Source organism: Cimex lectularius, unplaced genomic scaffold (assembly GCF_000648675.2).
Source record: "Cimex lectularius strain Harlan isolate CLEC.00 unplaced genomic scaffold, Clec_2.1 scaffold128, whole genome shotgun sequence".
NCBI lineage: Eukaryota > Metazoa > Arthropoda > Insecta > Hemiptera > Cimicidae > Cimex > Cimex lectularius.
In genome coordinates this window covers 741,280-753,546 of record NW_019392876.1, presented here as the reverse complement: position 1 = coordinate 753,546, position 12,267 = coordinate 741,280, and the positions used below count along the sequence as shown (strand labels likewise).

At 36.1% G+C, this 12,267-nt stretch overlaps 2 protein-coding genes across 4 annotated transcripts; one reads left to right on the top strand and one right to left on the bottom strand.

The window, feature by feature from the left end:
• Positions 1-51: 51 nt before the first annotated feature.
• On the bottom strand, positions 52-6,425 carry LOC106668254 (nucleobindin-2). 3 transcript variants are annotated; one of them, XM_014396831.2, is made up of 10 exons: positions 6,208-6,425; positions 5,890-6,034; positions 5,720-5,830; positions 5,016-5,405; positions 4,054-4,156; positions 3,818-3,998; positions 3,588-3,744; positions 2,025-2,084; positions 1,159-1,293; positions 52-1,116 (listed from the first exon to the last, which is right to left on the bottom strand). In XM_014396831.2, the coding sequence occupies exons 2-10, from the start codon at positions 6,016-6,018 to the stop codon at positions 532-534; spliced, it is 1,851 nt and encodes a 616-aa protein (XP_014252317.1). In that variant the 5' UTR covers positions 6,019-6,034; positions 6,208-6,425; the 3' UTR covers positions 52-531. The 3 variants fall into 3 exon arrangements, with proteins under 3 accessions (XP_014252317.1, XP_014252316.1, XP_014252318.1); XM_014396830.2 differs by having other exon boundaries at positions 52-1,293; positions 6,208-6,423; XM_014396832.2 differs by lacking the exon at positions 2,025-2,084 and having other exon boundaries at positions 52-1,293; positions 6,208-6,424.
• A 265-nt stretch (positions 6,426-6,690) lies between these two features.
• LOC106668218 lies at positions 6,691-10,836 on the top strand. Its single transcript, XM_014396749.2, has 3 exons — positions 6,691-10,118; positions 10,172-10,390; positions 10,493-10,836. Exons 1-3 carry the CDS (start codon positions 9,911-9,913, stop codon positions 10,810-10,812), a joined length of 747 nt encoding a protein of 248 aa, XP_014252235.1. The 5' UTR covers positions 6,691-9,910; the 3' UTR covers positions 10,813-10,836.
• The last annotated feature ends 1,431 nt before the right edge of the window (positions 10,837-12,267 follow it).

Here is a 12,267-nt window from a genome sequence, read left to right as displayed (position 1 = left end):
TGTGTTACTCATCGTTTGTGCAAAACATTTTTAATATTCAAACGAATAAACTAATTTGAAATATCAAAATTTTATTTATTCTAGTAATCCACAATAAACAATAATTTTCCAGTCTTTACATTTAGTTGTTCAAAAGCCAGTAAAACAGCTCAAAATAACTGAAAAACTTGATTTTTTTGGTAACCATTCAAACTTTACACGCCAGTAAAGACATTAATATTAAACGTTAATCCCAAATTGTAAAATAATTTTCTCCCTGGAAATACAGTTCCATAAGAATGAAATCCACTTATTAAATATAATCTATAACTGAAATATATGAAAAATAAAAAATATATATATGTACACATACCTATGCATGGAAACACATAAGTCTTTTCAACACCATACATTTATCAACGGAAGCTCTTAGGTGACGTGTTCAATACATAATCAGTATCAAATTACACATGAAGTATTATATTTTCGTAACAAATAAAGTATAATATATTATCACTACCCATTATTTTGGATTTAGGAATGCAGAAGATTTTAATTCACTTTATTACCTATTTTGTCCTTTTGAAGATCGAGTTTTTGATATTGGTCTACGGAAGGGTTTTGATGCTGCTGAGGTATCTCATTCTTTTGATTAACTTGGTTCTGTTGTTGGGAAGGTTGGTTATGTTCCTGAGACATTTGGCCGAGTTGTGGCTGTTGTGGTTGATTTTGATAGTTGGGTTGTCCTTGATTTACCTGGTTATTGTGCTGCTCTTGGTTCTGATTGACTTGTTGTTGCGGTTGTCCTTGATTTACCTGGTTGTTGTGTTGCCCTTGGTTGACTTGATTGTAATGTTCTTGGGTTTGATAGTGGTTTTGCTGATTTGCTTGCTGGTAATTTTGGTTTTGATTGTGATTCTGAGCAACATGATTTGGCACCTGGTTAGGATATTGCGGCACCTGGTTTGTGTGGTAAGGCTGTTGAGGCACCTGATTGGGGTGGTGCGGTATCTGGTTTGGATGTTGAGGCACCTGATTGGGATGGTGCGGCATCTGGTTGGGGTGTTGAGGCACCTGATTGGGATGGTGCGGCATCTGGTTTGGGTGTTGAGGCACCTGATTGGGATGGTGCGGCATCTGGTTTGGGTGTTGAGGCACCTGATTGGGATGGTGCGGCATCTGGTTTGATTGGTATGGCATCTGGTTGGGCTGATGAGGCATCTGATTAGGATGATATTGAGGCACCTGGTTTGGATGCTGCACGTACCCTTGGTTAGGATACTGTCCTACATGTGGAACACCATTTGGTGGTACCTGAAAAAAATAATAATATCGTCTCCATGAGGTTGAGTTCTAAAAATAAAGGATAAACTACAATATTTCCCTAATTTGTATAAAACAAAACAATTTTCCATAGATAAATATTTTAAGTTTAGGGGAGAAGACTAAATTAAGACTCATTCCAAAATCTGATTCTTTTTAACTTGTTTCTCTTGCAAAAAATGAAGAAAAGTTTCTTTAAATAACTTTTCTTTTTTTACTTTATTCTTTAGGAAAAATGTAAAGTTACGCCTGTCTCCAGGCTTAACGCCCCTATTCAGAACAAATAATAATAAATAAATACATAAATACTGCTTCAAAATACAAGAGGGATAAAAATCTATAATTACTGACAAAACGCTATGGATTTATTTTACCACCCAACAGATAAATTGATAAAGCATAGGGGAAGTTTTATTTAACTACGCACTTCAATACTCAAATTTAGAAAATTAAAGTTTCTATTAAGTTAGAAAATTTAATCTGATCCTTCTTATTTGATTAATAAGTTAATTTTAATTAACAAGGGGTGTTGGTGGAAGCAATGGTTAAGGCTTTGACATGTTGACTCGTAAGTGTAAGGGCCCTGGGTTTGATCCAGCAACGCTGAGTTTGAACCCAACATACTTAAAATGTTTTTTTTTTTTTTTTTTTTTTTTAAAAACACCGGTACCCACACTACAACCCTATTAAAAAAAGATAACGGATTTTTTTGTACGACTTACTTGCCCTTGACCTGGATGATGATACTCAATAGGTTGCATGCCATCAGGATAGGGCTGAAGCTGTATAAAATACATACCAATTTTGATTATATTATTAAAACTTACTTGTATCTATGTGAAACCAAAAATTCCCACTTTTACAACAAAAAATTAATTGATTAATTAAATTAATTATGATTAAACACCAACATACGAAAAAAAACCAGACACTTGTATTTATGTTGTTAACTATATATATTAGTTTGAAATAAACAACAAAATACGAGCGTCCATTTTTATTTTTTTAAGTATTGTTATTATTAAAGACTGGATTTTCGTGCAGTAAAGACCTTCAAAATGTACAATAAAAACCTTGACAAAAGTAAAAAACTCAAAATCATGCAAAAAAGTGTAATAAAGATAAAACCCCCCATTTAACTCAATAAAAAATTTATTTACCTAAAATTAATATTGTCTTAAACGTGTGTGGTGATTAGTGACTGTTAATCGATAATTATTCAGAAATTGTGAGATGCGGTCTAGTGTGATGTAGGTTTCAGAAAAACATTTTCTTTATCGTGCCATTTCGATCTTTATTTAGATCATCTTCAGGGCTCAAAGTGTTTGTCTTCCATGTAATTGTGCCATTCTTGTGTGTTGTGTTGAGAGTGCCACGATAAAAAAATATTTTTCTGAAACTTACATCACACCAGACCGCATCTCATGATTTCTGAATAATTGTCTTAAACATTGTTATGATTGATTGTTTATTTTAACATCATTCAATGATATTCATTTTAAACCCAATATATACAATTAAATTTAAACCAAATTATACAAACAATGTTGTATAATTTAATATAAATTTGTTCTCATTTTCCTTACTAAAATTAATTTTTATTTGTTTTTTGAAATGTTGCGTAGTATGGACATAAAACTGAAAACAATGATTCAGTCATCGATGACCTGTCTTACATGTGGAATTTCAGTTTAAACTCTTGCATCAGGAGTGTTAAAAAAATTTGGCCATCGGTTTTCAGTATGGGGTAGTCCTGCAGCCACCTCTTTGAACATTCTGTACTATGAACTTAACAGGCTTTATTTATTTATTTTTATTTTTTTTTAAAGCGGTTCTGCTTTGCTTCCAAGCCAAAGAAAGATTGATAAACAAAAACGAGAAGCAAGTGATGGAAAAGAGTTGGATGTCGGATGTAAAATATTTCTTGGAATTTAAGAATTGGAAGTTGAAAACTTTGACAAAGCTGATTACAAAAAATATTTTATCCTCAATTTGTTTACTAAATACCATAAACCCACAAAAATGATGTATTTTCACATTGTTTTTATTATTAAAAAAAATATAAATATAAAAAAAAAGGAAAAAATGAAATTTTGTGCAGTGAAACTTCAAAATTTCGTGCAATAACACCAAAATGTGCAAAAATAAGAATGTTGTCAATTTCTGTCATGGCTTCTTTGCAATTGGAGTGAGCACTAAAAAGATGCAATTGCACGATAATCCGGTCTTTATTATTGTTAAATTAATTATAATAAATTATATATTTTAATGTTTTAAAATTTTACCAATCCTCTTTCAATCATGCTGTTGATTTCGGCCTGCCTTCTTTTTTCAAACTCCAAATACTCCTCCCTTGTGAACTGAGGTTTCTCGTCCAATGTCTCCCATCCTTCGTCCCTTTGGAACTCTTGCTTTTTCGTTTGTTCGATAAACTCCTCAAGACTATAAAAGGAAATAAGCCAATTAGTTTTACATAATGAATATAAAATAAATTGTTTGGAAAAAAGCGCATTACGATATCAATCTGTCATGGTTGGTATCAGCCTCGTTAAACACGTGTTCTCTCATCCTTTCCATTTCCTCTTCCCTCTCTCTCATATCGTCCTCGGGTGATCCTGAAGTGTACATTTTGTTAAGCTCTTTTAGAAACAAAGCCTTGACCTCTTCTTCATCCCAGTATCCGTTGCTGTCAATATCTACAAATAAAGTACACTAGAAAAAAGCTCTTACGTGTTTATTAGGTAATCTTACCATGCATATAGAAAAATGCTTTTGGGTCAAATTTGACATTTTCCATATGATCTGTTTTCTCCCATACCTCTTCCAGTTGAGCCTTTCCACCTGGCTGATGAATCTACAAACACCACTTGTATTAAATACAGTCGATTTCTCATAAGCGGACGGAAATCAGGAATGGTATTTAAGGGTCCACACATAGAAAAAATATTAAATATTGTAAGCCAATTCAACATAATATGAGCGAAAGAAAATCAGATAAAGAGTTGTAATTGTTAACAGTTTGCAATTTTAAACTTTTTTTTTTTTTAATTTGTCTTCTGATGGAGTGCCAACCCAGAAGGAAGAATCAAAGGAATGTGTTGAATCAAGACCTGAGAGAGGGGATTGAGATCATGGAAAGTCGAGTTGGGGCAAGGGAGAGTAGAGTTGAGATCTGAAAAAGTTGAGTCAAGAAGAGGAAAAGTCCAGTCGAGACCAGGGAGAATTGAGTCGAGACCATGGAGAGTTGAGTCGAGACCAGTGAGAGTTGTGTTGAGTCAAGACCTGAGAGAGTGGAGTTGAGATCATGGAAAGTCGAGTTGGGGCAAGGGAGAGTAGAGTTGAGATCTGAACAAGTTGAGTCAAGAAGAGGAAAAGTCCAGTCGAGACCAGGAGACCATGGAGAGTTGAGTCGAGACCAGTGAGAGTTGTGCTGAGTCAAGACCTGAGAGAGTTGAGGAGACCATGGAGAGTCAAATCAAGTCCAGGGAGAGTTGTGTCAAACATTACTCTTTGCAGAGAGTCATCTGTCATTCATGGAAACCTGAGTTTTTTCTTTTTACTGTTTTTATAAGCATAAAGACACTTCTACATCAAAAAATCTAAAAAAAATGGTGTTGGTGTCTGTTTGTTAGAAGTATCCGTTCAGGAGAAGTCCAACTGTAAGTATTTGTTAAACATTGCATTTGTAAAGAAGTAATATCTAATACACTCACAGGTTCATGCTGTTTGTGTTTCTTTTTCTGTTCTTCGATTTCCTTGAGGTATTCCTCCTTGTGCTTCTCGTCCATCGTTTTGAGTTTCTGCTCCTTTTCAAACTCTTTCTGTAGCTCATACTCCTTGAAGTTCTCCTTCCTGAGTCTGTCAGCTTCATCGAGGTCTTTCCTCACTTTGAGTATAAGGTTATGAAGATCGGCAACTTCGAACGTGTGAGGGTTCGAGTGGTCGAGATGGGCGTGCATTTCTTCCCTTTTCTGCTGGTGTTCCTGTTCGTTGAGCTGGGCCACCAAATCCCTGAGCCGCTGAAGCTCAGTCCTCTTGAGCTCGTCAAGCTTGGTCCTGACATGGTGGTTCACGTATTCCAATTCAGCAGCAACTTTTCCATTCTAAAATGTTTAATTATTGAAGAAATTTTTTTTCAGCTGAAATAGTTTTAAACTAGAGTATTTATTGTTCTGGTGAGAAATATTGCATATTTAACCTATCAGTTTAGGTGAAGTTCAAATATGCTTCAAGAATTAATCATCATTTAGCTACGTTTGATGCCATTAATTAAATCGGATAACATTTATAAATTATTAAAGACTTGAGAGTAAGAGATTGTTATCAGAATGTTAATAATTTAAATGAATCGAATAAACTTGTCTGACATATTGTTAGACAATGATGCCAAGGGCGTAAACAATTAAATGGCTCTCACCCTGAAATCGACATCACTAGCAGATTGGAGCTTTTTGGCGAATTCTTTATCGGATTCCAAAGTATCGACTACTTCCTTCAAATAACGGTTGTACTCGAGGCCGAGGTCGTTCTGAAAAAATGAAACTTTTAAATTTCAGAGATTCGCGTATGAAGGAAGAGCTGACCTACTAAGGTGATCTCCTTCTCGTCCGATTCCTCGGTCTTTACTTTGTTCTTCGTAGGAGGCCCGACGCATTGGTGGACCAGGACTAACAGGACAAGGAGGTACCTAGAGTACCTGATGTCCAAGCTTTCCATATGGAGAGGATTATAGCTGAAAAGAAAATTAAACAAAAGTGTTTTGTTTTATTCTTTAATATAATAATGTTGTTTTTATACAAGAAAAACAAGAAATGTAAAATAACATGCATAGTTTTTATATTTTAAATTCTAAGCTGCCAGCCATAATTAATTTAAAAAGTGATTTTTTACTATTTTATTACTTACATATTCGTAGAATATTTTTGGTTTCGGGTTAATTTAAAGGTTTATGTCGATAGAGCACTTGTGTTTAATGGCCCTGCGAGACGGGCGGTTGAAGGAGAGAGAATGACGTTGGGTTGGGCGATGGTGAAGTAACCTTCAATCTGGTAACCTTCGAGGTAGGACTGAGAGAGCAGAGGTCATCCCATCATCTGGTGAAGTTTAAGTACCACCAAGGCACCAATTGGGGAGAGCCACGTACCTTCGGTTTGAGCACGTTCGTCATTCGCCAGTCGGCCAATTTCATCACAGATAGATTAAAAAAAGACCTTGAAACCAATAAAGAGCAAAACAAATAAATTGAAAACAAATTAACTGTAAATACTACGCTAATTGTTTCCATCACCTTGATTTGTGCGTTTATTGTTTAACCACAATAAACAAACATTTATCAAAAAACACGTTCATTGTTAAATAAAAGAATAAAAAATGTTAAATTGTTTTTACTCAGTTTACTCTGATGATTGTAAGGTCTGTACTGCTATATCTTCACAATACTGATCTGCAAAAATCTTTAAATAATATTGTAGAGTGATGTTCATGCTTTAGTGACGGAGTTTTTTGGTGGCCCTGACAAGCTGTTTGGAAGAGGTAGTGTTGAGACGATGTATCGAGGCCGCAACTGAGTGTGTATGCCTGTTGGTAGAGAGAACAGTTGGCTGAGGTCCGTGAGTCGGCGACTCTACATCGGTTGAAGGGACTGTGGTGCAGCAGTTGGCCAAGTGTAGTGGTTTGCCTGTAGCCAAGTTGGCTATGTTGAGAAGGCGAGTTTGAGGCTAACTCTGAGAGTACCCTTGCCATCGTCGTAGGTGCTTCATTAGTTGATAAGCAAGAACTCGTCAGAGAGACGAGTTTGCTGTCATTGTTCATTAATGATTGGTGAGAGCTCGTCGGGTAGATGAGTCGAGGTATGAGTGAGACCTCGTCAGGTTGATGAGTCTGAGGGTATGAATGAGACCTCATCGGGTCGACAAGTCTCAGGGTATGAGTGAGACCTCATCAGGTTGATGAGTCTGAGGGTATGAGTGAGACTTCATTGGGTTGATGAGTCTGAGGGCATGAGTGAGACCTCATCGGGTTGATGAGTCCGAGAGTATGAGACCTCGTCAGGTTGACAAGTCTGAGGGTATGAGTGAGACCTCGTTGGGTTGATGAGTCTCAGGGTAGGAGAGACCTTGTTAGGATGACGAATCTGAGGGTATGAGTGAGGCCTCGTCGGGTTGATGAATCTGAAGTCAGTGGGCCAGTACCCCTGCTTAAATACGCACTGGCTCTGCTCTGATTCGCTGCAGAGTGGAGGGCGAAACTATTCCAGAACCGGTAGTGATACCTAACAAGTATCGTGGTAACCGTAGATTTCCACTACAGTGCAATGGCTAAGTCTGAGGTCCCACAGGGATCACATTTGGGCCCTTTATTATTTTTAATGTTTATAAATGACCATAAGACCTTTCTTTCTGCTAAACCACTTCATAAACTTAGCTTCAGTGAGTTCACCTACTGTGCTATGTGGCTGGGCCGCAAGTATACTTAAGCCAAGAAGCAAAAAAGCTGAGCTTAGCATAGGAAACGACACTATACAAGTTAGCATGACCAAAGGATTCTCGCAAGAAGGGGTAGGATGTAGTTGTGGTTCAGCGGATTCCATAATAAGTTGATAAGGTGTGCCGAAGTACGTTCTAGTAATTCTAAACCAAAGAGTGTGAATAAATCCTCGCAGTACATTTTCTATTGACTTACTTAGTATTTTCTGATGTGGTGACCAAACAACTGAACAGTATTCTAAAATGGCACAGACCATAGTCTCAAACAGTATAATCACTGTTTCTGCATCCTTAAAATTTTTTATAGTTCCATGTAAGCAACCTAAAATTTGCTTTGTCTTATTTATCGAGGTGCAATGCAAGTTAAATGTCAGATTAGGAAGTTAGAGTAGGTGATTCCATCTTTAATGGTAGTCTGTCCAATTGCATGTTTTGCATGTCATAATTGCAGAAGAAACATTACATCCAAGACTATAACTAATAACCTTACACTTATTTATATTTAGTTCCATGCCGTTGCATGAACACGACCCAACAAGATTATTTACAGATTTTTGCAAAAGCTCAACATCTCGAATGGAAGTTTTAGTGGTATAGACCTTCAGGTCATCAGCAAAGAAGGAGATTTAACTGTGTAAAAACAAGGAGAAATATTGTTAATAAATACTTCAAAAAGGAATGGGTCGAGTAACGGCCCCTGAGGTACACCAGATGAGACTACTATTTTTTTAGAAGTTACTAAATTAAGTTTCACAAATTGATTTCTATCTTGCAATAAGGAGCTAAACCATTTGAGGAGAGAACCATGTATTCCGAGCATGTTGAGTTTTCAGATAAGGAGACAATGGTCATCTTTATCAAATGCCTTGGCAAAATCTAAATATATTGGGTCAACTGTTGATGCATAGCTTTTGTTGTGTACTCTTGAAAAAGAAGATTATTAGTGAATAAGTATTATTTAAGGATTTAGTAAAGGACTGACAGTTTTTTAAATCCAAGATAGGAAGAATATTCAGAAATATATCAAAATACAAGAATTAAAATTTAACTTAATAGTAAAAGGAGGTGGTAGTTTTTAGTCCGATCCTCTTATATTCCATCCAGAGGAGCAATTTGCTAGGGCTTGGGCAACCTAAACATAATGCAAGTTAACCCTATACCAGAATGATGGTTAGAAAACAAATACTAACGTGCCATTTAAAGAAGAAACCACTCAAGACTTAAACTTGGTGACTAGACAGTCTTGATGGGCACAGTGCGACAAGCTTTGTAGCCTTCACATAAGGGCCTAACCTAACCTGAAAGTTAAGAGGATGGAGGTTTCCCATCCATTTCACATATCTGCCATCCGGCCCGGAGGACCAATTTGATGGGGTTTGAGCAATTTAAACTGAACGTTGGCTATCCCTTCACTTAAATACTGATTACAAAATGAATACCAGTTATAATCTACCTGTATTAAAAAAATTATCCACTCAAAACTTAAACTTGATGAACCCAGTGCGATAAGTCTTGTCGAGAGCAAAGCGTGGAAACCACGTTTTTCAGGTATTATGTAAGGATTTAGTAAAGGACCGACAGTTTTTAAAAACTGAGAGAGGAAGAATAATCAGAATTAAATCCAAAATACAAGAACTAAAATTTAGTCTGTGATTCAGTAAAGCAATGGATCTTGCCCATGCGCTTTAGTGAGGAGGGCCTTTTTCATACAAGAACAATACAGGAATTGTAGCATATTCAAGCACACAAACCTTTTGAGGATCGAAGATGGACAGACCAAAAAGACCAAATTTAATTATATAAAATAATATTAAAATTATTCAAAGAAACTTAGGCATGTTCAGAGAATATATATGAAAGATATCCATGCTAATTTACTTTTCTAGCAGTTTCTAAATCATAGAAGAATTCATTACTTAAATAAATTTGTTCAGAAACCAAGGAAAAATTATTATTTTTATTTTTGAAAGCAAAGAATGAGGGAGAAATTGTAGTAAGATATATCTAGCAACAATGCTTTCACTATTGACGTGAATAGATCGAGTTGCTGAGCACCATTGATCTAACAACCCAATTCCATTACATTATTTGGTCCATTAAGTCGAAATAATAAGTATTTCAAAATGTTCAAAAAAGCTGTCAAAGCACATTTTATTAAAAAAAAGCCAAGTTTGAGCCAAGTGCTGCATGAAACTTTGCAACTACAATGGGACGAGATCAAAAGCTCGATGAACAAATTTTCTTATTTCAAACATTGGTCGAGCAAGGCAATCCATCAGTTCTGCGTGCACTCAAACATCGTCAGATACAATCCTGATGACGTTATAAGAGGTGAGTTTTTTTTTATAAATCTAAACAGTTCAGTTTAATATTTTTCTTTTCAGTTAAAGATGACACGAATGTTTTTGTGACGCATTTCATCCTCGAGGGATCGGTCACAGTTATTCAGCGAATATTAGTCAAGAAAATCTTGAAAAAGGGTGACAAACATGCAAAATTCATTCTGTACAAAGATCAGAACGCTGACACTAACAAGAAAAATAACTTGCACAATATTTTTATGCAAACGTGCCATTTGTTTCAAGGGGCTTGTTTTGGTTTAGGTAAACCATTTGAAATACAATTATTTTTTTATCATTTCTTAATGATAAATATTAATTCAATTAACAAAAAATTCTAATTTTAATTATGAATTTTTTTCGCAGGAGAAACTCTCTCCAATCACATTATTAAGGCAAACAAAGGCCTGAAGTGTCTTGTAGTGCCAAGATTTATCCTTTTCCAAGATTACACACCCGATAACATTTGGAGGAGAATAATAATGTTTTTAGACATGAACTACCCAACGCTTGAAGAAGTATTCCGCGAATTTGTCAATGGGCGGAGGTGGGCCGAATTTTCTGAAGATTTATACCTCCACAAATTTGGCGAAAAGAAAGTCCTTGTCGACTCAGTGATCCATGATGTGCCTATAAGTCTCAGAGGTGAAGATCTTTATCTTTTAAATGAACTCAACCAGATTTAGGCCGTATTTATGTTTGAAAAATATCACGAGCTATGTTTTGTTACATTTTAATAAAATTTCCTGAGAAATGGACTGATTTTATTTTCTCTAGTCAAATTATTGGAATACCAGCTGGATCGCACATAGTCCTAATCTTAGACAAGTTTTCCTTTCCCTTGCCAATCACTTCTGGTGACCCTCAAAGCTCCAATATATCTGATTTCCTCTTTTGTTCTTATATCAATGATCTTCCTAACTTCCTAATATCACTTATCACCTCTACGCGGATGACTTCCAAATCTAACTCTCATTTTTTCCTCGGAACTTCAAACCTCAATCACACGAATTCAAGAGGAAATAAATCCCATCAACTCCTTTGAAAATGTAGTCTCTCGATATCAATAAGTCTCAGGCTAATCTTCTTCTCTAATCCTTATTTCCTAATCCTCCACTCTCTATTACAACCACAGGTACAATCCCTTCTTGGAAATCCCACATTTTCCAAATCTACCCCAGCTGCTTCTCCATGCTCTGCCAATTCCATAATAGAAATTAGCTCTTCCCAATCAGCAACCAAAAATCCTGATCACTTGTGCTTCTCCGATTAAGGCTTTTTGGTCCACGGTGGACTCACCAACGAGCTTGTTAACAGACTCAAGAGAATCATGAACTAATTTCTTTGGTTCATATTTAGCTCCATAAAGAGATCTCATGTCTCTAATCATGACTGTACATTTCCTGTCGCAGGCTAAGCTTCCTTGCATCCTAGACCTCACTTTGAAACTTTTTGCACAAGGATGTTCCAAGGTGAGCAAACCGGCTGTTGGTTTTTTAGTGCACATCAAAGTTGTTTGTCTGTCTCGTTTGTTTCTCTCTCTGTGAAAACGCACACATGGCTTGAGATTCAGAAAGAACGAGGATGATTGAATTCAACTTATGCAACTATACTAGAGCTACTGATTTTTGTGGGATGCTGAAGACATCATACTAAGAACAAGAGCATTAACGGGATTTTTTTTATTGAAACATAAAGTATTGCCATGATATCAAACGCTTATGCTGCATTTGGTGTAAATATGAATGGTATGCTTGTCCCAAGACAGCTGTTTCATGAGTGATTCTTGCGTTAAGTGATTTTCGCATGATAAAAATGCAGCTTAATAGTACGCTTGGGCGATCTAAACATAATGGAAGTTAACCCTAAACCAGAATGATGGTTAGAAAACAAATATCGTTTATAATCTATCTGTTTTAAAAAAATAATCCACTCAAGACTTAAGCTTGGTGACTAGACATACTTGATGGAAAGAGTGCAACAAGCTTTGTAGCCTTCACATAAGGGACTAACCTAACTTAATAGTTAAGGAGATGGTCATTTCCCATCCGGCCCAGAGGACCAATTTGATGGGGGTTTGGGTGATTTAAACAGAACACTGGCTAATCCTTTTTTAAAAGGATAGTTCCTATTCACAGTAA